At 33.5% G+C, this 24275-nt stretch overlaps 3 protein-coding genes across 3 annotated transcripts; all 3 read right to left on the bottom strand.

The window, feature by feature from the left end:
- Window positions 1–978: 978 nt before the first annotated feature.
- LOC113710466 (membrane-associated protein VIPP1, chloroplastic-like) lies at window positions 979–9932 on the bottom strand. The gene is made up of 11 exons (XM_027233494.2): window positions 9480–9932; window positions 8155–8279; window positions 7938–8048; window positions 7756–7820; window positions 7587–7668; window positions 6223–6297; window positions 5646–5716; window positions 5434–5516; window positions 2683–2747; window positions 2255–2329; window positions 979–1350 (listed from the first exon to the last, which is right to left on the bottom strand). Exons 1-11 carry the CDS (start codon window positions 9628–9630, stop codon window positions 1228–1230), a joined length of 1026 nt encoding a protein of 341 aa, XP_027089295.1. The 5' UTR covers window positions 9631–9932; the 3' UTR covers window positions 979–1227.
- A 3412-nt stretch (window positions 9933–13344) lies between these two features.
- Window positions 13345–15703, bottom strand: LOC113710688 (uncharacterized). The gene is made up of 2 exons (XM_027233810.2): window positions 14965–15703; window positions 13345–13824 (listed from the first exon to the last, which is right to left on the bottom strand). Exons 1-2 carry the CDS (start codon window positions 15556–15558, stop codon window positions 13762–13764), a joined length of 657 nt encoding a protein of 218 aa, XP_027089611.2. The 5' UTR covers window positions 15559–15703; the 3' UTR covers window positions 13345–13761.
- A 2005-nt stretch (window positions 15704–17708) lies between these two features.
- On the bottom strand, window positions 17709–22995 carry LOC140014514 (protein CHUP1, chloroplastic-like). Its single transcript, XM_072065441.1, has 7 exons — window positions 21755–22995; window positions 20408–21346; window positions 20046–20177; window positions 19541–19722; window positions 19317–19428; window positions 18519–18662; window positions 17709–18139 (listed from the first exon to the last, which is right to left on the bottom strand). Exons 1-7 carry the CDS (start codon window positions 22532–22534, stop codon window positions 18059–18061), a joined length of 2370 nt encoding a protein of 789 aa, XP_071921542.1. The 5' UTR covers window positions 22535–22995; the 3' UTR covers window positions 17709–18058.
- Between the last annotated feature and the right edge of the window lie 1280 nt (window positions 22996–24275).

Genomic DNA, 24275 nt, shown 5'->3' with positions numbered 1-24275 from the left:
AATAAGAATGTTTCAATTTTGCCCTTATCTCTATTTTTCTCCATTCTTCTTTGTCCTACCCAAGCTTCTCATGCCACCCATATTTGGGGATGTAATTTTTTTTTTTCCTTTCGGAAAATGAAAAACTAAACCATGTTGATTAAATTCGAAACTTTGTTGTTGTTCTCCTCAAATTAATATCAATAAGTGGATGTGAGATTCAAATGTGACAAAAACATCTCTCACAAGCATGTCATGGACATTTTGATAGAAAAATTTTGTGTTGTGAAAATTACACAGCATTCCTTTTGATAATTATTTTATGTTTTTCTTTTTTTGGTACATGAAATGATTTTATTTTAAATTCTACAATAGACTTCAACGGGCATGTAATTTTTTAAAGTGGTTCCAATTCTTTTTTAAGGGCATTCTCCTAAAAGGAAAAAAAAAAAAAAAAAGGTAAAAGATCTTCTTTTTAATACTACGATCTTTTAGCTAATCCCTTAGTGTTGATCATTTGTCAAAGTGGGAAAAGCACAAATGGCAATCAAACATTAGAGGGTTTAATGCTTTTCAGCTTTAACCCAATAAGTAAAAGTGGGAAAGAATACTAAATATGCTTGGACCTTTTCAAGGGGACATGTTTTCAAGTCATTGAAAAAATGAAAGACGTCACACTCCCAATAGACGCAGAACAACACTTCATATGCATACACTAAAAATCCTTATCGTAAACTCATCTTTATGAGCAAACAGGGAAAATGATGTAATAGGGTGATTCCAGAATCACGTTAGCTGCTAACTTCTGCATAAATTTGTGCGGCCAATGGGATTCTTTTCTTGTATTTACTGCTGCAGATAATGAGCAGATGAGAGGGTCTAGCACTTTAACCGTATGCATCTTGGAGCAAAAAGGATGAATATGGGCATGTTGTAGAGCAAATCTAGGCTATTGATCAATAATCATCAACATAAGAGGAGCATATTAACTATATCATCTGCAAAAATTATAGTAGATGGCTATTGCACTGGATGGTACTTGTATGTCAATGTACATGTAGATATCAGTCAATTCTTGTATATGAACAACAGGCATAAATTAACAGATGGAGGTCCTGCCTTTGCATTTGCACTCCCCAAATTCGAGCTCACTTCACAGAATAGGATTCCTATTCCAAAACCAGATCTTGGAATTCAAACGGTTAAAATGATGATTGCAGAAGAACGTTTTGAAAGACCCAAGTATTACTAGAAGTCTTTGGCTTTTCTCCTCAGTTCATTCAGCTCTTTCTCAATCTCAGAATCTTGAAATGGAAATGAAGAACTTGAACCCGTAGTAACAGGCGTTCTTCCAGGTGGTAGATCTCCTTTCTGCTTCGATCAACAAAAAATTTTGTGAGTTTGATACTTGAAAATTTATAATGAATATTAATCATCCCAATCAAACAGGGATCAGAAGAAAATAGTTGCACCCCTGCTCAACCAAACACATAACAAACACCTTCAACGGCATATTCCTGAAGGCGAAAAAGTTGCCACCGTTGCAGAGGGCAGCCTTTCCACCACCATATGGAAAGCAAAATATAAGGGCCATAAGTCCCCTTTTCAACTTCTCTGTAATTATGTCACTAAGTTTACAGTTCTATGGCAAAGCTGCGCAAAGTTATTTGATTCACATGTCAACATTTCTTTTCCTTTTTTTCATTATTTTCAGTTCTTTCTCCCCCATATTGCAGCATAATATCCTATGAGAAACTCGGTACATCACAGATTAAACCATGCTGGAGTTCCATAATGGACTGCCAAAACCCTATACAGCAAGTAATCTTGCCATAGTCATACTTCACCATTAACAACTGGGAACATAAATCATCAACAGTATAAAAATCTGCACACACTTGCCAGACTTAAAAGCTCTCGATTCCATTTTGGAAAACTCACATTTTTTAGTGAGTTACCATGGATCAAGCAACAGTAGCTAAATTTTGTAACTTAAGCACATGAAATTTGTAGATAACAACAAACCTTAGCTATGATGACATCAAAAAATCGTGTGAAAAATTGTCTTATTACTCTGTGTCCGAGTGAGCTTATCAACAGTTAAATGGTAAAAAAAACAAACTTCAAGAAGTTAAAAGAAAGTAACCGTCTGATGAAAATCACATTTCCAGAAAGGGCAAAACCTACCTTAGAAGTACAATACACCATTGAACGAAAGTTTATAATCCAAGATTTATAAGGCTTTACAACAAATAAAAGATACAGAAAAGATTACCTTTGTGCTTCCAGATAACTCTTTCTTCAATGTGGTGAGATCATCATCAACCGAAGAACTCTCCAGCAATGCAAACTGGTTAAGAAAAGTTTCTGGAGTTAAAAATCAGCTTATAGAAAGCATTTAGGTAAAAGAATCAGAGAAACCATCTACACTGACACATGTAATTAGATGTAAGAGAAAGTCTGAAGATTATCTAGATGCAACAAAACATACTATCTACAATTAAATACGCCCCAGATATATCTGAATTCCTTCCCATTTCCAACATCCAAACAAGAAGCTTAGAAAGGCCACAAATTCTCTCATTAATGTCTAACACAAACTGGTGGTCACTTATAGGAGGGGGTTATTACAGTAGGCGCAGAGTACTGTAGAAGAACTTAAGGAGAACAAAAAAACATAGAATCACATCAAAGAGGTACTACCTTTCCTTCAAGCTCATCACTTGTTAGCTGATTGAGTGCTTCTGCTTGAGATTCCAATGCCATGACTACCAAAAAGATGTGAAAGGTTCGGTCAAAACCCACTTATTTCTGTATTGATGCACCCACCAAAAAAAAAAAAAAACCTTTGTCTACCACAACCAACTAGAAAAAATGAACACCATAATCCTAAAAAGCAACTTCATTTCTCACCCAAAACAACAAAGGGAATTAAAGAAATGATACATATTCACTCTTGTAGTAAATCTAAAATGTGACGACAAATAATGCTACAAAAAGTAAAAGAAATATCAAACAACCAGCAAAGAAATGGCAAGAGGAAGCAACTCATCGAAGTATAAGTGACATTGATTTGTCTAGCGAACCGAGAAGGCTCATCTCAGGTGGTATAATTCAGGTATATAGTCTTGGGACAACAATTATAAAAATAAAATGTCAGTGGTAAAATTTCTAATAATCAAGACAACTTAGCAACAACATTGCTGTTCTTTGCCTGCTGAACAGAATAAACAAGTTTCCTTCCTTCTTCCCTTGTTGCTATTATTCCCCAACTCTAACTTAATAACCTTTCTTGCCAATAACTCTTCTCGCCCCCAAACAACCAATCAAAGACAAAAATTGACAACTTGTTAAAACCCCTCATTTCTCAACAACTTTATCAAGGTGTATGAATTCCATAAGTTAAATTCACTCAAACATCCACAAGTACAGAGAACTTGCTCAATGACAAACCGCTGCTTATCATAATCTGTTTACCTATACATTTGCTCAATGACAATTGACAAACCCCATGCCTACTTTCGTCTAGCAGAAAAGATACTGAAAGTACTTCTGAAAAATATGACTGATAACAGACCAAAAAGAGTAAATCAGAAAGGAAAGAATTCCTAGACCCATAATTATTAAACCCAGCCCAGAAGGTACTCAGTAAAGGGAGTGGGTCAATAGGTTACTGGTTCGACTAGTGGGTTGGGGAGGGGTGGTTGAACCAGTGAATCATTATAATACCATTACGTTTTGTATTTCATTGTTTTTTATACAAGATATAAATTAAAAAATTAGGAGACTATGTAATAGCATTTTTTTTTTTAATTTTTGAATGAAATCTAAAATAATTATTTACATTGACAGTTAGAATGAAATATTTTTGGTTAACAATTCATCCAACTGTTAAATATAAAATTTTACTTATATCATACTTACAAATTTACACGCATGAAATTTGGAGTAATTATTGTCTTGAGAGTGAATTTTGTTAATGTATCATTTTTGGTAATTCATTGTGACAAAAAGCTTTTAATGAGTATTTGAAGAGAGGTTGTTTGAAGTTAAAAGAAGGGGTTATAGGACTTTGAGATTTAAAACTATAGTTTAAAGGCTTAAACCAGCACTTATGGCAAATAGGATTTTGATATTCAATGTAGTAATAAATTGAAGGCCTCAAACAACATTTATTGCTATATTTGAGTTTAACGCAAAACTTAAAGGCTTCAACTAACACAACAAGTGCTGGTGGCCTAGTGGCAGAGTCTTCTTATGGTATGCCGAAGGTCTAGTGTCCAAATTTTGCAAGAGACCACTTGCTTCTCCTTTTTCCACTAAATCCAAGATCCATCGGTTCACTCAAAAACCTGAGCCAGGTTCACGGCTCAGCCAATTGAACCACCGTTTCTTCAAAAAGTCAACAGCCTCCATCCTTATCAGGTCACATGAGTTACCCAGCAAGGCTTCATGGCCGGTTCACTGAGTTAACCAGTTGAACCGCCATGCCTGGCTGGGTTTAATAACTGTGGCTAGACCAGATTGCATCTGCCATCTAGTCTATAGTCAGAAGTAATCTCCACAGGGAAGTAATGAGCTCAAAAATTTTTTATTTTTCCTTTCTTTTTTCTGTTTTGTTCCATTTTGAGTCATTAAGTGAGAAAAGTTGAAAATTCCTTTAGGACCTACAAACATCTAAACTGAAGTATGACAGAACCCCCAGCTTAATTTAGAAATGCAAGAAGAACCCTAAAGAATTTTCCAACATGTTTAAGATATTCCCATAATTCTAATTAGATGTGATGGGATGCCTCTCCTCATAAAGACATAAAAGATTCCTCTAAAATTTAGGAGTTAGAACCAAAATTAGATACATATGGGTTTTGTGTCCCCAAAAGAACATTTTAGTTCATCTCTAGCTGCATTGCATACAGGACTTTATTATTTTGATCATGCATTATTCATTTATCACTTCATTGGCACATATTTAACATGTTTTAGGCCATTTATACGTTTTACTCTCCTTAAAAACCAATTGTTCTTTTCAAGCTACTAACGAATCAAGTTAAAATTCATAAAAAAATCCCTTAAATAATTCTTCTAGAACAGAGGATTTTCTGCCACAGCATCTGTCTGTGGAAGTTAAAACTTGGAATCCTCAGTCATATCTTTAAATACTCTATTGCCCCACCCGCAACAAATAAGCAGAGACACCAAAAAGACTATCCAGTATCCCAGGTACATCAGCACCTCAATTAACTGGACATAGACATTCACACCCACAACCAACCATGTTAAACCAACATCTCTATTTGGCAACCATTTTCAACTTGTATGCATTCATTTGTCAACAACAGATTTCAGGTAGATATGCCAAGCAAACAAATTGGTGTATCATTACATAGGCATCAACATCTTTGCATGAATCTGCAGCTATAGCACAAACCAATTACACCAACAAAAAACTCTAACCTTTTTCCTCCATTCTTTCAAATGCTGACAGAGCACTGCTTGTATTTACATTCCCCAGCATCTCACTAACTTTGTTGGCAGTCCTTTAAATGAGACAAAGGCGTACAAATGAGAAAGGATAAATGAAAAATAAAACTTAACAGGATCTGGACTATATTGTGCATCCAAAGAAGAGAAAAAACAAAAGCACGTTATGTAGGTTAAGAACAGACTTTGCAGATTGAGCACGTGCTTTTAAAGTGTCCTTCTTTGACTTTGCTTCCTGTATCTTGCTTTCTAAGAGCTGTAAATACATCACACAAACAGTTAGAGAAAAATGTCCTGGCAAGTCCTATACATTCATCAGTTGATAATTTAATCATCAATCGACGAAGCTACCAGTGGAACGGATTTTTGGATGTAAAGCTACATAAATCTATTACTACCAAATCCTGGTACAGGAATTCAGTCACTATGAAAATCATTACAAAGTACATGCAGTCACCAAAAATATGCAGGTAGTTCAGGGATGCTATATTCAAGGCTTGGATGAAAGATGCCCTCAGATTCCTGTAAACTTGAGGTCTTCTATTCCTAAAAGAAACCCAAGTCCCAAAAAGTAGCTATTCTGATATTCCAATCTCTAAAAAACTTGCTGAACGTTTTTTTTTTTCCTGTTTGAGGTTTCAATGGAAACTTCTTTTTCACTTCAAAAAAATTTTTGTACCAACAATAGTTGGGAAGTTTCAAAAAGGGTAATGACCAAATAGCATAGAATCTGCTTCATGGTGCATGGGAAAAACAACCCACCCGTGTGTTTGAGACAAGGTTTTCAACCACTCCTTTCTGCTGATCAAGTTGTGCTTTCAAAGCACTTGCATTATCCTGTAAAATGTGGGTGCAAAATGAATTAATCAACTGAAAAACATCCCAAAACAATAATCACTTTACTAACAAACTTTACTTCCGCGTCAAAAACAATCAAATGTTTTGCATACTTTATACAGTGATAAAGGACTTAACATGACGCAGAGAAATTCTGTGCAACTCTTGACCAAAATTGAAATTTAAAATGACTCACAGACTTTACATAGTGTTCTTCACCACTGGCTTCTCACTAGCACAGACTACTAGGTTATGAATTTGAAATCAGTACAAATATAGTGCTCTGCAATGCTTGGACCTTAACAAGTAAAATGTCGTATGAGCACACACATCAGCAAACTGTAAGACCCATTCCAAAGTGCATAATGTTTTCTTATTATCTGATCCATCATGGAGTATTCAATACTAATTATCTAATCTAGACATTTTCAAAGTCAACAAAAAGCTCTAATGTGGTTAGTTTATTTCTCGTGAACTTGAAATAAGAGAAAAGTGCAATGGTCTAGTCAGACCAAAGAAAAGTGTGGTAACATTACCGTCACACAAGATACAATTCATATGAACACCACACAGGTTTCTGAGAGGAAAATAATAACATGATGCAGAATTAGTCCAATAAGAATGCTGTAGTTTGAAGTGAAAAGTTTGGGAATCGTTCAATCTATAGACAGATAAATGCACAGCTTAAAACCAGAGAACACACCACACACCATGACTTATAAGAAAGGAAACTTTGATACTATCCTTTAAGCCATCTGTATCAGTTATGAACAAAATATTATCTGATAAATAAATGCACGCATCTACCTGAGCAAAAATTCAACTGAAGCTGTTTAAGCAGCACACAGACAATACATGGGACCAAAAGAAGGAACATCAACACAATGCAGTATGTGCAAAAACTGGCAAGATCAAGAACTCGCACTGCAGGGTATCTAAAATGTCACTAATGGAGAAATTAAAAAGGCAACTCAAGAATATAAATATGTGAACAGAACAACAATCTTTCTTTTAACTTTTCTCTTGTATAAGTTTTAACACTGTTAGATTTTTTGCATATTTCTTGACATAGAAAAGGAAACTTAAAAGCAGCAAAGCACATTATTCAGATTTTGCCACCCATTTACATCGGCACAAGGCTCATCTTTTGAAAGCATCTGTTGTCTGAAAAACTATGTCCATAAAAAATGTAGACCTTTTTTTCTTTTTTCTTTGAGCATTAGCAAAGCCTCACAAAACCATCATCCACTTTTAACTCAAAAATAATCTTCGAAACAAGATGGTCTTACAGCATAAGACTTCCTCCTTTTCAACGCCTCACGAGCAAGATCTTCATCTCCTTTTCCAAGTGCTAGCTGTGCTCTTCGATACCTGTGATCAAGTTGAAAGGTGAACCCAGAGCTACTAGAACAAACAAGATACAATTTTTCTTTCTTTTAATTGTTTCGGGGTCTTTACCAATCCTCAGATGCTTGCTGTGCAGCTTTATATTTGTTCTCTAACTGCTTCTGTGAAGCCAATACCTTCATAGAAACAAAAGAAAAGCACATCAAGCCTCTAACTCACAACCTGATGCAGTAAAGTGCTGACAGTAATTTTCCCCAAAAAATATTGATCCATTATACTGGTAAGAATATTACTTGTGCTGTAGCTTGCCTCATCTTTATTAAGTCATTGTTCATTTCAAGCACAGTCTGCTCCAAGATCTTCTCTGGATCTTCAAATGAGCTTACGATTGCATTTGCATAGGACTGTACTTGTGGCAGAATAATAGAAGAGGATATGTCTCAGTTGTGCATAATAAGATAAGATTGCAACAAAGAAGGATCAAAGGAACTATTTGAACAGCTAGACAACCTTAACTACTCTAGCAAATCTGTCAAAAAGGTTCATCTGAGAGCCAAGAGAACCACCACCATGACCACTGTAATTGCATCGAGTTGAATGAGAGAGTTGCAACCCTATAAATCTTGTAGTTCCCACTGCAAATTAGGGAATGCATTTTTTATCAGAAGAAAGGATAAAATATCTCTAGAGAAACAAAAAGGAAATAGTTTTAAAGAATAAAAGAGAAAGTGGAAAAAATATGGACCTACAATGCCTAAAATGATGCATAAAATACTTTACAAACTGCAAGGTTCCTTGTTTGCATTTTTTAGTTGAATGCAACCGATAGCTTACACCTACTTCATTTCTTCAATACTACATTTTTCATCAGCTAAATCTAACTTCATGGAGAGACTTTCTGCAAGTCTATCTTAATTTGGGCATTTATACTCATTCACTGCCCAAGTATTCAGAACTTAAAACCAGGGTGGACTTGATACATCTCCAGGCAAGTCTTACATACAAATTGTCATTTCTGTACTGAAGTCAGAATCTCTTGCAAACATCTGGATTTTGGGTAGGAGATTATCTTTTGACTTAGGACCAAATTATATAAATATAAAAGCAAGAATACCAATTGCACAAAAAAAAAAGTACGAAATTAGCGTCCAAAAATTTGGATATACACACTATGCAAATTCTATCTTCATCACCTTAACACATCATACAAGACTAAGTTTGTACCTCCAATCTACAATGCTGATAGGGGTTGGGGGGGGAGGGGAGGGGAGTCTTCAATCAGATAATATTGCGAAAATTAATAACCAAAATAAAAAGTTCAATATTTGGATATACACACTATGCAAAATGCAAAATTCATAAAAAGTCCAAAAATTTGGATATACACACCATGCAAACTCTATCTTCATCAACTTAACACATCATACAAGACTAAGTTTGTACCTCCAATCTACAATGCTGATAAGGTTTTTTTTTTTTTTTTTTTTTGGGGGGGGGGGGGGGGGGGGGGGGTGGGGGCCGCTGCTTCATTCAGATAATATTGCGAAAATTAATAACCAAAATAAAAAGTTCAATAGAACTGGAAACACAAAAACTAATACCCAATCGAAGATTACAACTGGGAATCAACCAAAACACCTAACATCAAATGCAGAACAACTGATGCTGAAACTATTGGAATAACAAATTTTTTAACTAAAAGTATCAAAATCCCATTTTCAGAAAAATACTAGAAAAAAGCTACACAAATTTGAAAAGGGGCAGGGGTTTTCATATATCAAGAAAGAAAATGAAACTGGGACGGCAGAAGAACGAAGAAAGCTTTCTCCTTTTACCTCCATGACCGAAAAAAGAACTTCTAGACGGCGGAGGCTTGAAAAAAGCCACCACCCGGTTGCAAGAAGAAGCAGAAGGTGCTGGCGAAGCAGCCATGCTGATGCTCATCCCACTCGGGGTTGTTATCCCTGTTCTAATTGCCGTCGCCATCTCTACTCCTCTGCTTCTCTCTCTATTCTGATACTACAATCTGCTACACAGACAACTTCTACTGGATATCAAACTACAGTGGCTTTATTGCAATTTGCGAAGAAAAAATGGGACGGAGAAGGCGTGAAATTTTCTACAATTCGTGGTCACTCATAGCAAACAAAGAATTGCGGTGTGAACATTTGATTTTTCCAGTAGTAACATTTTCTTTTCTTTTCCTTCCTTTCCTTTTCTTGGGAGCTGAGGGGTTTTGTTGTTTCTGTGACTGTCTTCCTTTTGTGGTCTGTGATCTCCGGGAGGGGTGCAAGATAGATGGAGAATTGGAATTTTTTTTTTTATAGTATTTTCCTCTTATTTATTTTCTACTTCCTGGTTTATTTGTAGGGTAATCCCACGTTGCACCATTTAACTATACCAAATTTTTCAATTTGATCGTTAAACTTTAAAATGAGATACTTTATTTCTTAAATTGTAAATTTTATCCCATTTAATTAAAATCATCGAGGAAGGGGAACAGATTTTAGACTTAAGTGACTACACTTTAAGGACTAAAATAGAAATAAAGTTATATTTTAAGGATTAAAGTGGAATAAGTTATATATTTTAGGAATTAAAGGAGAACAAATTTTATAATTTAGATATTAAAGTATTTCATTTTAAAGTTTAGATACCAAAATGTTTGGATATGGTTAAAGGGTGCATAGTGGAAATTAACCCTTATTTGTTTAGGCATTTTTTGGTTTTTCTTGTAGAATTTTGGACTTCTTCTGTGGGCCACATTTAAAAAAAAAAAAAAAAAAGAGTTAACTACATTTACCCCCTATGGTTTAAACAAACTATGAAATAAATCTTGAAATTTGAACAAGTAATATCAAACCCCTAGTCAGTGATATCATCCAAAACCCACAAACAGAAGGAAGAAAATGTCAAAAGAACCATTTATTTCAAACTCTTGCCATATATTATCATTTTTCAATCTACATGCAGATGAGAAAAGATCATACTCTCTTTATTTTTTTTCCCTCAAACCTATATTTGTTTCACCACATTCAATGTTATTTTATTTTTCTCGTAACACCTACTCTTCTAATAGAATCACAAGTTAAACCAATTTCATGAGAAAAAAATATAGCAAGTCATACCTTATTAAAACCATAAAAAAAGAGGCACATATTCAAGCTTTAATTATTGAAATTCTAAGGATTCGACATATCATAACTGGATTAGTAACTTTGGTGCTCACAATTTAGTTTTGGTGGTGTGTCAATAACAAGAAATAGGTTGTTTTATTTGTTAATATAATTATTGTATCTTTCCTTGTTTTCATTTTTGGTTGGAATTCAAAACTATAAGTCTATTTTATGATTCGAAGGAGTATGTTTTCATAAGTTGTATGGAGACTTGAAATATTTTATCGATAATTTTTTTATTGATAATTTTCTTAAACTACAATAGACTCCAAAAGATTAGTATAGGGTTGATGAAGTAAATTGGGGTTGAATGTGGATAAAATCACCTAAAATAAAACCACCGATGATATTAGATTGATGCCTACGGTTTTGCTTGGAGAAGGAAGGAAGGAAAGTAGTAGAATGGTCAGAGATAATTGGTATTTTGGAAATTGAAGTGATCAAATTTGTTGACAACCTTAGGGGTCTTGAATTATGACTTTCGAGAGTTTAAGGGTGGTTATGTTAATTGATCAAATCTAAAGGTTTGATTTGTAGTTTGGATAAACCTCAAGGAAGACAAGATAAATGTAATTAACCCAAAAACCGGTTGGGGCTAGAGAGTTGGGCCTATGATTCATATACTTTTGGGGAGGCCCTTCAAAAGTTTAGCACATGCCCACAATCTATATATATATATATATAAAAGTAGTTATTTTAATCAAAGTTGTTTCTCACTCCTATGTGACATGCCTAATTGAAGAGAATTAATGGATTGTGGATCACTTAGGTTTTACCCATATTAAATCCTATTTAGATTATATTATATGCTTAAAAATTATCTCTAATTATCTCTTAATGATATTGCTTTTAAAAAAAACAACTAATCTTTGCTTTCTATCAAATTATTACATATAGAACTATAGTAAAATCATTTTCAAATAGCAATTATTAAAATCTTACATATTCCAAATTACTTTTTTAATCACAATTATTGAAATCTTACATATCCCAAATTGCTTCCTTTCACCATCATACCATTTATTAGTATTCAAATTGTTCATCATTTCTTCCCTGAATTTTGAATTAACTTAGTGTACAAAAGAGAATTAATTGTTACACCGACAGATTTATCAATATTGTTGGAAACTAAATATTTATCGATGAAGAAAAATGAATTGCTAGATTATTTTTCTATTTAATTAAATATGAATATCTAGTTCTAGATTTATGGCCATTATAAAAATTTAAATTATCTAAAAGAATATTTGTAAAAAAAAAAAGAATATCTACCAATTTTTTGATATGGGGTACATGATTTGATGTATATTATCATATTATAGTGAAAGCATGTAAACAAATTTTTAAAAATTAGTAAATAACTGAACATTTATAATACATTAATTTTTTAATTACATTTCTTATTTAACCATACCTATTCTCCCTTGTATTTATTCACTTTTCCTAATTAATCTTACATTTCCAAATATAAGATACTTGAAATATATCTTAACGCGTGCCCTGTGAGCACTCTGTTAGACAGACTCTCTGGTTTTTATTCTTACAAACAACCATCGTAAATTGTTTATTGATTTTAATTTTAAAAGGTGTCAGTTTCCTCAAAGAAGAAGCTAGGACAGTAGAACTCAAAAACACTACTTTCAGTGTACTAGATTGAGTAACAAGAAGCAAGGACACTTTCAGTTTTACTAAACTGAACTAACACAAGAAGAAGCAACAAGTAGTATGAACATAATAAGCATACACAGACTACAAGAAGTAAATCCCCGACTTTTCTGATGCTCATCAGAATCTATTTTGGTAGAAGACACAGCTCTAACATGTTCTGCATCCCCCTGAACTTCTGTGATGAGAGATTATTTTCATTCGCAACAACCAGATTATTATTATTTGCATTAACCACATAATGATTCCCAGATTGCAGCATTGAATTTACCTCAATCCCTAATGCTATCAAGTCATCCGCATTCAGCTCATAATCAAATCCTAAAACTCATTCCCATTCGGCTTATAATCAAATCAAATCCTTCAACATTCAGATCATAATCAAATCCTTCAACATTCAGCTCATAGTCAAATCTTTCAACATTCTGTGTTCTCGAACATTATCTTGCACTCTATTATTTTGCTCTAAATAAAAATTCAAAAAAAGAAAACTACTTTGGAGAGAGCGAGAGAGAGAGAATAGAAAAAAGTCAGCATGATAGAGGGTTAAGTTAAAAAAAAAAAATTTAGTTTTGTCTTGAAGAGAGTTAAGCGACCAAAAAAACACAGATTAGGGGGGAATAAACTGAAAACTAAAAGGTATATGTTACGAGGATAAATTGTAATTAACCAAATGGGTTCTAACTCAAAACCCTGAATTCTTCTAAGGAGCGGAGGGGAAGGTGTAGCAGAACTAAAAATCTCAAATGCAGCTGAGCCTTGCCAGGAAGGACGTCATAAATTCAAGTGCTTGAAATCGGAGTTATACCCTCTTGATAAAATGGGAATCATGTAGCTTGTGTTTCGAGAAACAAAATCGTAAGATAAAATAAAAAGAAGATGAATTAATGCTTTGGTTTCACTGAAAACACTACTATATTTCACTTCAAGCTAATATACAAACTCCAAATCAAATTTGGTCATTTACAGAGACTCAGTACAGCGATACAATCGCATTACTTTTCGCCACCCAAAAAAAAAAAAAAAAAAAAAGATAAGTTGATTCACCAAGCCAACTCCACAGTCTCCTCCTCAAATTATCTTCGGCAGGTAACTACCACCTGCTCCTCTCCTCTTCAAGGAAATCACAAACTTTGCTCTGTATATGTCAGCAGCATGGACAGACAAGCCTGTAAAGCAATCCCACACATGAGGCCAATTGCCAAAACAAACTTCTTAAGAGCTGGTTTCAAGTCAAACACTAAAACTCCTGTTACAAAATGTTCTTATTCACCATCTATGAAACAGCTTTCAATTCATGTCCCTCGTGATGTTCTTTGGAAGACCTTTCGAATGATTTCTGCAATGAAATAGAAACACTGGTTTCAGCCAAAAAATAGTTGTTGCTCAAGGAGATAGAAGAAAAAGCACAAAAGTTTAACAAAAGTACCAGTCTTCAACTATAGAAACAGAACTCTCAATTACTGCCACTTATTTCTCAAATTGATTAATCCAACAGAGTATGCATAATAATGTAGGTAAATTCATAATGTAAATCAATACTTCGAACAGCATACAAAATCAATAATAAAGAATTTAAATCACCATAATCCATTGACAAAACTAAATCAACTCATTCATTTTACAAATCATGAATTCATCAAATTCATCAACACTACTATATCAATGTCATTATTATCGGAATAAAAAAGCTATCAAGTTCAGTAAATTAAGGTTGATTGTTCACTTAAAAAGATACATCTTAAGAGATTATCAAATAAAGTCAAACATTAAGCATGTAAAGCAGAAACATACTCACAGGTCATGCAATTGAATGAGAAACAAAATCATGAATCCTATGCTTTTTTTTTTTCCTTTTTTGACAAAAAAAAGCACCTTTTTTTTTAATGAAACATACATCTAAGCATTAAAGTGCCTATGGACATGTTCATGAGCGTGTAGTCACCAATCAAGTGATAATGTAAGTCAAAATTCTCAATTGAACCCTGAAACAGCAATGCCACATAAAATCTCTATTATATCAAACGCCAACTGGTGCATCTATATGCACAGAATTAAGGGAACATGGAAGCTCAATGATGTACGAGACAATTATCAATTCTTCCCTCAAACATTTCTAACGTTTCAAAATTCTAGACATATTTCGATGCACCAATGTTTCCTACATAGATAGTGCAAAGAATTTTCCCGGCTTAGATTCACCATTCATAGCACAACCTCCATTCAAATTTTGTAATCTTCTTTTTGTACACGTATCATGCATCTGTGCTGGCAAATAATTTACAATATCAGTGTTAAAACAGATAACATCAAACCGCATTTGTGGATCCATAACATGTATGTGATTAATCTGAATCCGCACATATAATTCCCCGACATATATGCACCAAACAATTCTTTGCAATAAATGTTTCTTTGAAAAAATCCGAATATATATGGAAAAAAACTTCATTTAAAAATAATCGCTTTTACACTTCACCTGGATAATGCGGCCACGACCCTTCATAAACGAAAGATCAATCGGTTGGGACAATTCATTACGACGATTACCACCACCCTCCTCCGCAGTTGCGGCAGAGCACTCGCGGGGTGTCTCGAAAAATGACAAAGAGAACTGCTTCGAAACGACACCCACATCAAAATAAATCAACCCAGAACTAGGGATATCCACCAGAATACCCTTTACAGGCAACCAAAGAAAAAGCTCCTGCGCAGAAAGGCCGGAAATTTCCTGAATTTGGCCGTATGAAATGGTCCCGGACACGTTCCACTCGTACCTGACTTGGGTCTCGAATTTGGCGTCGCAAGGAGAATCGGTCACGTGGAGCTCGAATCTGCCGGAAACTTGGTCGAAGGCAAATTCAGAAATTGATTTTGGGAAAAGCCCGATTGGAAGGCTGTGCGATTTAAGGACGTCGTGGATGGACGAAACCGTGTTGAAATCGGTTGAACGAGGACCGAGAGTTGGGGATTGGATTGTCGTTGAGATTGGAATTGAATAGGTGGGTTTTGAAGAGGAGAGGATTATGAGGAGGAGGAGGAAGAAGAGAAGAGGGAAGTGGAGGGAAGCCATTGTTGAGGGTTTTGGGTTGGAATGTGGGAAATTAGGGTTTATGGAGGTGAAATTTGAGAGGAAATAGAAAGAAGAAGAAGAAGAAAAGAGAGAGAATGTTTTGGTGGCATTTCTATTTGGGGGGGAAAATTGGGGTAAATGTTTGGATTCCTTGTTTTTGGGTCTGTTTTTGAAAAACTGTTTTTCACATTTCAAATGCTACAGTAAATGTGTATTTCAAAAACAACTCCAAAAACACCATATCCAAATAATATATAAAAAACAACTCCAAATACATATTTAATATGTTTATTTCAATTTGTATATTTCAATTATGTATAGGATATATATATTATATTAATTTAAATATATTTATTTATACAAATTATAAATGTTTTATTTTATATAAAATATATTTTTATATATTTATATACATATTATATATTATATATTATATAAATTATATATAATATAAATGTAATTATACATTTATCTAAATATTTTATATTATATACTATATATTTAATATATACATAATATATTTTATATATATATTATACATTTATACATAATATATATTTATGTATATTTATAATATACATTTATATTATGTATTATATATAATATAATACATTTATACATTTATATTAATATACAGAATATTAATTATATATTTATACATAATATTAATATATATTTATAATATATTAATTTATACATTTATATAATATTCATTTATAATTTATACATATTTATAATAATATACATTTATACATTTATAAATATATTTATATTATGTATTATATATAATATAATACATTTATAATACATTTATATATTTATTTATAAATATACAAATATATTTATTCATAAATATTTATAAATGTATATAAATATAAAAATTATAAATTATAAATTATAAATTATAATATACATTTATATAATATTTATTTATAATTTATACATTTATAATAATATACATTTATACATTTATAAATATATTTATATTATGTATTATATATTATATAATACATTTATATATTTTTATATAAATATATAAATATATTTATTTATAAATATATAAATATATTTATTTATAAATATATAAATATATTTATTTATAAATATTTATAAATGTATTATAAATGCATAACTGTATATAAATATAAAAATATAAAAATTATAATTTATACATTAATATAATATACATTTATACATTTATAAATATATTTATATTATGTATTATATATAATATAATACATTTATATATTTTTATATAAATATATAAATATATTTATTTATAAATATTTATAAATGTATTATAAATGTATAAATGTATATTGTTATAAAAATTATAAATTATAAAATAATCGAAAATATTTTTAAAAATACATCTAAAAATAATCCATAAAACATCTACAGTAAAAGTTTTTCATATATTTTTTGAAAAACAACCCAAAAACAACTAATCCAAACGGACTTGTATTTGAAAAACGAAATGCTACAGTATTGTTTTTCAAAAACAACACCCAAAACAGCTAATCCAAACGGACAAGATGATTGTTGTCCACAAATGGCGACTTTTTTAAAGTAGTTTCAAATTAAAGGTCGTTTTACTTTCCTTAAAGAAAATAAAGGTGATTTTGCCAGATAAATTTAAACAAAATAATGTTTTTTTTTAAAAAAAAAAAATTCATGGTGGATGTTGGAAGAATAAGCTGCAATTATGAGTATGATTATGGAGTTTAGTTTTAGGGAAATGGAATACAATGAAATAGAAAAACTGTAAAAAAAAAAAAAACACTTAAACAAGATACAATTTTAAACCAAATTAATAAGAAGCTAAATACATTTAAAAAAAAATTACATTTGGCTATGGATTTTAATTAGAATTAATCTTTCCTATACTGTCAGCGTTGAATGCATGATTACTGTATAAAATTTGAATTTAAAATCATGAATCAAACGGGGTGATAGTGTATACATTATTAGTGTATATAAAATTTAATCTTTAAATTATATGATACTCCAGCCAGTGTGAAGTTTTGATTGATGTGTATAAACACTCTTAAAAATTCAGAGTCATTATTGTTTCAAAGATTGATATATTAGCCCATATTTCTTGATCTGCAAAATACTAACTCATCCACTAGCCAAAATAAAAAATGGAGTTACTAAGAATTTGACATCCATTGATCAGTCTCCAATGGCCAGCGCACAAAATTAACAAGTTAGCTGTATATCCATGATAAAGGAGCATGCAAAATTCTACAAGACAGGCTTGTGATTTTTGTCATGCAAAAATTTCCATTCCAGTTGGATTTACAATATCGAATGCCAGCCGCATTAACATTTCAATCTTCAAAAGTTTAATGCATATCAGACCTCCAAAATCATTCTCTCCTTGCCAGCTACAAAATCATTTTAACTCATTGTCCACACTGTATTTTACAAACTCATGCTTACTGAGATGGTAAGCGTCCCAATTCAGCTCAATTTTTAAGGCACACTTCAGCTGTTTTTACTTTCTGTTTAAAACCACTGAGAGGTGGCGAAGCTCCTCAAATGCGTGCATGGTATCTGCATCAAATCCTCCGGCAAACTGCATGATTGAGACACAGTTTAGAAGCAGTTAAAATCATAAAATAGAATCCACCACAATATACTAATCGAATCACAGCCCTGTCTGTATTTTCCATGATGGTTCTCTTACTCTATACCTTTTCTTGCATCATTTCTTGTATCACTTTGTTCCCAATCGATACAAATGTTTCTTAGGGGCAAGAGTAGGTGAAAATATTAACTCGATAAAAGCTCCATATATTGTGATGTTAGGAGTTGAAAAGAATCTTTAAACAGGCAGTTTACCGATATTTTTCTTGTCAGGATGGATAATACGGAGAAGTTTCCTTCTGTATATGCTATAACCCAAAAAAAAAAAAAAATTTAACAGTACTGAATGGTGATTACTAAGACTGGACCTGATGGATTCGAAAAGCAAATCGAACCCCCTGGAGCAGCATATAGTCCATGGAAGACTCCTTGTCTAATGCCCCCTTGCTTTGCAGTTCCATAGCTACCCTCCTCATGTACACCTTAGCCAGTTTAACGGAGGCAAGCTTTATCTGCAATTCAGAAATTAAAACAGCTGCTAAATCTTGTGACCCTTCTGCTTTTGAAAACTAACAGAAACAAATGACACAGTTTCTAATGCCTTTACGACACTGTTTTCTAATCATTTTTCTAGACAGCAGAAGTGAAATATGCACTTGCATCCTTGAAGGTGGTTGGATATCTGAGGTAATGACAACCAGATGAAAATTGTGGAGATATTATTTAGAAGTTCTTTACCATCCAACCATTAATATGGATCACGTTGAGGAAAAGTCCAGGAATTGCACACTTCGTTCCACCCCACGGCCCACACACACAAAAACCCTTTATAGTGAAATCCTGCTGATTCGGTTGCAAGGCTTGAATTAATAGCAAATAGGTCACTACTGTCCTAACCGACCATGAAAAATGCTTCTGAATTCATGTTTCATCCTGTCTCTATAACTCAAGGATCCTAAGCCAAATTAGAAACTATCATAGTTCAAAAATTTTGTAGCATGTAAAAAGACAGTCCATGGTAAATAAACCTGATGAAAGGAACTCCTAAAATTGTGAAATTCGATATATATGTGCTCTAGATCAATAAAGTAGAAGAAAATTTGAAGAAGTTCTTCATTTAGTTTTGACTTCTGGATATGGAAGTATGAATTGAAACAATATATTACCTTGCTTAATATCCCAGTATCAAGCATCCAATCAGTAGGAATTTGGAATTCCTTGCATCGACGGATCATCAGGTCTCTCATTCCAAGGAGATTGTACACAGTACGTTCCATCCTGGAAGGAAAAAAAGAACATGATACGTAATCAGAAGTCAAATATGTCAAAGCACCCTTAAGAAGGGGAGGGAAAAAAAGGACAAGAAGAAAATGCAAGGCCAGGCCTTTACTTCTCCGACAAAGCAACTGTTTTCCTCAATGCTGCATCGCATGACAATTGAGGATCGTCTATGTAATTCTCAATTTCATGTTCTAACTTCTTTAGATCTCTATATCCAAATGCTGCCTCACGTAATGTGTCAGCCTTTTTCTCTGGCCATTCAAAGTGCTTTAGAACTGCCCTCTCATCGACCTTGCAGATAAGTCAAACATTAGGGGATTTGTAAGTGGAAAAGCAACATGAAACTTGTTTGATCTAAATCTTGCATTCAAGTGATAGGGTTAGTAATGCTGCTTCAATTCAAATTGTCTACTTCCTAATAATAACTTATGAATATTAAGAACTATTAGCTCCATGAAAATAAAAAGAAAACCTGCATTACAACCAAAATTTAAAAGACAAGCTCCTCATCTTACAAATTCTTGCTGAATCAGTTGGACCTCTTCAAATTTCTAAATAGATACTAGCACTCGTATTTCTTTTCCTTAATAGAAAAGCTGCAATGATAAACTTACCAGAAAGCAGAGCTCATCATCCAGCCACTTCACAAATGCAACCACATCTTCAATGTTCTGATACATGGCATTGTTCACCTCTTGTATGAGGGAGTTCACAAACTCTCCTTGAGTCTCAACATCTGCCTTTATCTGGCCATTTAACAATGAGTTAGCATAACAAGCATAAATAATATTTTTTGAAAAATCCAAGAAATTTATAAGAGTATTTATAAGATGAATTTCAAAGAATGACAAATGAAAAGTTCAGTATCTTCAGAAAATAAAAGGTAACCTGCAGTAGCTATTTAATCAAACACAAAAGCGATATATATTGTATTATCAGAGAGAAGCAAGTTAAGGAAAGGTAAGGAAGTACTCACTGCAAGCAAATATGATGATCGGTTCTCAATTTCACCAATCATGCTACTACGTACATTGGCAACATCAGAGGCATCACATGTCCCACCATTTAAAGAATCTTTCCTAGAGTCCCTCTTCATCAGTGAATGATAAAATTCAACTACTTGTGGAGCACGCTTCACTGTTCCTGTCATATTTCTACCTATAAACTTTGGAGGAGGAGGAGGAGGAGGAGGGGGAGGAGGAAGTGGTGGTGCTGGAACTTGAGAAGAAATTTGTGCTTTCTGAGTACTTGAAGCAGTACATGAAGGCCTGGGAGGAGGATTTGGAATGCGCAGTGCCTTCTTCTCCACATCAAGTGAAGCTTTAACTCTGCAAGCATCTTGGCAGCTGCTAAGGAACTCAGGCATTTTATTTGCCCTCAAATCATACTTTTGCGAATCTAGCATCTGGACTTCGTTTGTGGGTTCCTTGAAACGCATAAAACCATCAGATTGTCTTCTCTTATCAAGCATGAAATCTTGTGAATAGCACTTCAATCCACTAATGGAGTGTCTCCTCATCGAACTCTCTGAATTATCCCAATTAGGATCCCTGAAATTGTCTGTGTGGTCAAGCTGCTGCATGTCTTCGTCAGTAATAGGCCATTTCTTCAGCTTCTTAATAAGATTTAACCTTGATATACTGCTGTATCCAGAGTCTTCATCACTTCCATTAGATGATAAGCAAATAGATTCTCTAGGCCTCTCAATTGCATAGGGACTACATATGCTATCTGAATTCAAGTTTGAACAGTTGCGCAACTCATTCCTTAGACAGGAGTTAACCCATCTCAAATAAGCAAGTTCCTCAACCTCATTTAGTCTACTCATTTGAAGGCCTTCAACTTGTTTGCACAAATCTTGGTTCGTATGTCTTAGCAAAGAAGCCTCCTCTTTTATTTTCTCAACAATGTCACTCTAAATACAAGCAAAAGGAAATCAATTAGACAAAGAGAATGCACAGAAATCTATTTTAAATCATGCCGCAACTTTTTTTTGATGCCCATGAATTAGATATCGCTAAGGAAAAAATAACTTCCTTTTAAATTTGTGCAGTATTAACTCATCAAATAAAGACATCTTTTTCCATTACCTAAAGGAACAGCAGAACTATAATGAAGTTTCATACTATTAAACAGAAGCCTTGTTACATTACTAATCCTCACCCTCCAACAACACAAAATCCCAAAACGGAAATGAAAATATAGAAAGACGACTGTACCAGTTAGTATTAACACTTAGCAATAATGAAACAGAGATGCAACAGTTACGAATGAAATGAGACAAACCATGATCAGCAGAATGCTAGTATATGGTTAATGATACCTCAGAAACTTTTGCGGAAGTGGCCAACTGTGATTCCAGAGAAGAAAGCCTGCAAGCAAGACTCCTCTTCTGAAGCTGAAGCTCCTTATTCAAGCGCCTCAACTCAACAACCTCCATTTCCACTCCATTCAAGCTTTCATGGTCATCCGTTTTCAGCATGTCGTCCTGCCTCCCCAGAATAGAACTTAAAGATACCAGCTGCTCAGAGAGGCTGGATTTCTCAGATTCTAGCAACTCAACTTTCTCCACAAACTTAGAAATCTCATCCCTTTTCAGTTCAAGCTCCCTTTCCAGCTCAAAAACTTTAGGATTTCTCTTACATTCAGCCAACTCAGCTTGCAATTTGAACTCCCTCTCCTTGGATTCTTGCAGCAGACTCCTCAGATGATCAAGTTCAAGAAATAAATCCCGAGAGCCCGGAGAAGACTTACTAGTACTGAATGAGTGAGGATGAACTTGTGTAGCATTGACTGAACATGATAAATCACCAATGAGAGACCTTTTCACTCTCGAATGCGAAATCCCAAAAGGGTTCTTCTGGTTCCCTACATTAGAGCTTGCAAGAGGAACTTGCTTGCTCTGTGATGTTGTCTGCAACTTACTCTTCTTCTCCCCAGAAAAACCCTTCACAATTTGAGAACCCCATGACGACTTCACCCTTGAAAGATGGCCATTGGTCCCTTTGACATTGTTCTTGCCAGCCCCTTTCACTGGAAACTGATTTTGATCAGTAAATTTTGAAGCTTTTGCTCCATTCCCGGACTGATTTTCTTCTCTCATTCTCGATATCTATACTAACAAAAATCCCAACTTTGCACCACCTTTTGTTGAAAAGCATATAAGCTTACATCTAAAGCTTCTCAAAAAAAGAAAAATTTAGCCAAGAAAGCCGCTAAAATTCTCAAGTTAGAAGCTGAGTTTACAGCATTTAAGCCAGCAAAATACCAGCATTAACTATGGGAAAAAAATGAACGATGGTCCTTTCTTCCTTTTTTTTTTTTTCTTTTATTTCTTGTTTTTTAACTCAGACTAAGGTGATAGAAATGTGCATGATCAAGGAAGGCCCTTTCTTATAGCACAGCATTTGGTAAAAAAGTCCGGCATTATTATGTGGTTTGAACGCTTCAAAGAAGATGAAGGAGGGGGAGCGTGGGGGGGAAAAATGGAAGGTGAAAAGGAAGAGGATGACTTTGGAGAGTGTAATCAATGTAATGTGTCTTGGGAATGGGGAGCTGGAAATATAGCAGGCTCCCAATGCCAATTGCCCAATGGTAATGGTAGTCGTGTCTTGATTCTTGAAGAAAGGCAGACTGAAGAGTCTGTGGTACGGTACTAATACTTCTGAACACTGGCAGCAGCTTTCTTTGCCTCATGCCCACATTTTAAATTTTGAATTTTGAAACTCACGACTCTTATGAATTTAAGACTAACTCTAGTTTTAGCCGTTAATGTGAACATTTACAGTCATAATAATAATATTCTCTTAGTAATAAGCCTTCTTAACCCTTTGTTTCTCAGAGTTATTGTCCAATTTCTTGTGATAGTAGTATTTAGTTTGAGCAATTTATCTCAGAATTTAGAAAAGCATGAGGGTTTGGATTGGATTGCAATTTTTTGGAATTTTTATAGAAAATGTGCTGTAACTATTTGATATATGTGAGTTAAAAAAGTAATTAAGAAATATGTTCACAAAAAACGTAGAGATTTTTTGGTAAAATATTCACCCTTCTTATTTTGTTAATTGTTTTATCCATGTGCTACTATTAGGTGTGATTTTCCTATATGTTTATCATGGACAACCCCGAGACAGCCAATACAAAATTTTTAAATTTGATGATACAGGTTGCCTTTGTGGAATCAGATATAGCAATGACTGTTGTGCTTAAAAATTCACAAAATGAAGTAGATGCTCAATAATTATTGCTGTCTTTTAGTAGCATTTTTGGATTCCAATCCTCATTGAATTTGGTACAAGGCAAATGAGAAATAAAAGCCTAACCTCCAACTACTAAACTATTGCTAAATGTGCTAAATGTACGTGTGAACTATCATTTCACGTAATTAACCTCTGAAAAATTGGGGCAAGGAATTCCAAAAAAAAAAATTTTTTTTTAAAGAAGCTGTTCCAAAACATGTTAAAAACTCGAAATGTGTTTTTCAACTATTTTTTCTTCTCACATACACGTTTACTTCAATTAAGATATTCTTCAATTAGGACATCAGGTAGATACTTTGGTGGAAGATATTCTTCAATTAAAAATATTGTTTCAAATGTGCTCTTTTTGTCTAGTTAAAAATGATAAGGATAATATAAATTCTAAGATGAGCTCTCTTGTTTTAGGCATTACATTAGACGAGAAAATCATACTTCCTCAATATCATGTGCACTGACTGATTGTAAGGCCAATTCAAGCCTTTACTCGCAATTATATAGCTTATGTTTTTGACAAAAAAAAAATTACACATTTATTTCAAACGTCGCTCTAGTATTATTTTTCTAAAATACCTAGTAAAAGAAAAT

This window comes from Coffea arabica, chromosome 9e (genome assembly GCF_036785885.1).
Source record: "Coffea arabica cultivar ET-39 chromosome 9e, Coffea Arabica ET-39 HiFi, whole genome shotgun sequence".
NCBI lineage: Eukaryota > Viridiplantae > Streptophyta > Magnoliopsida > Gentianales > Rubiaceae > Coffea > Coffea arabica.
Note: the sequence above shows the minus strand (reverse complement) of the source record. Positions and strands in the feature narration are given on the sequence as shown.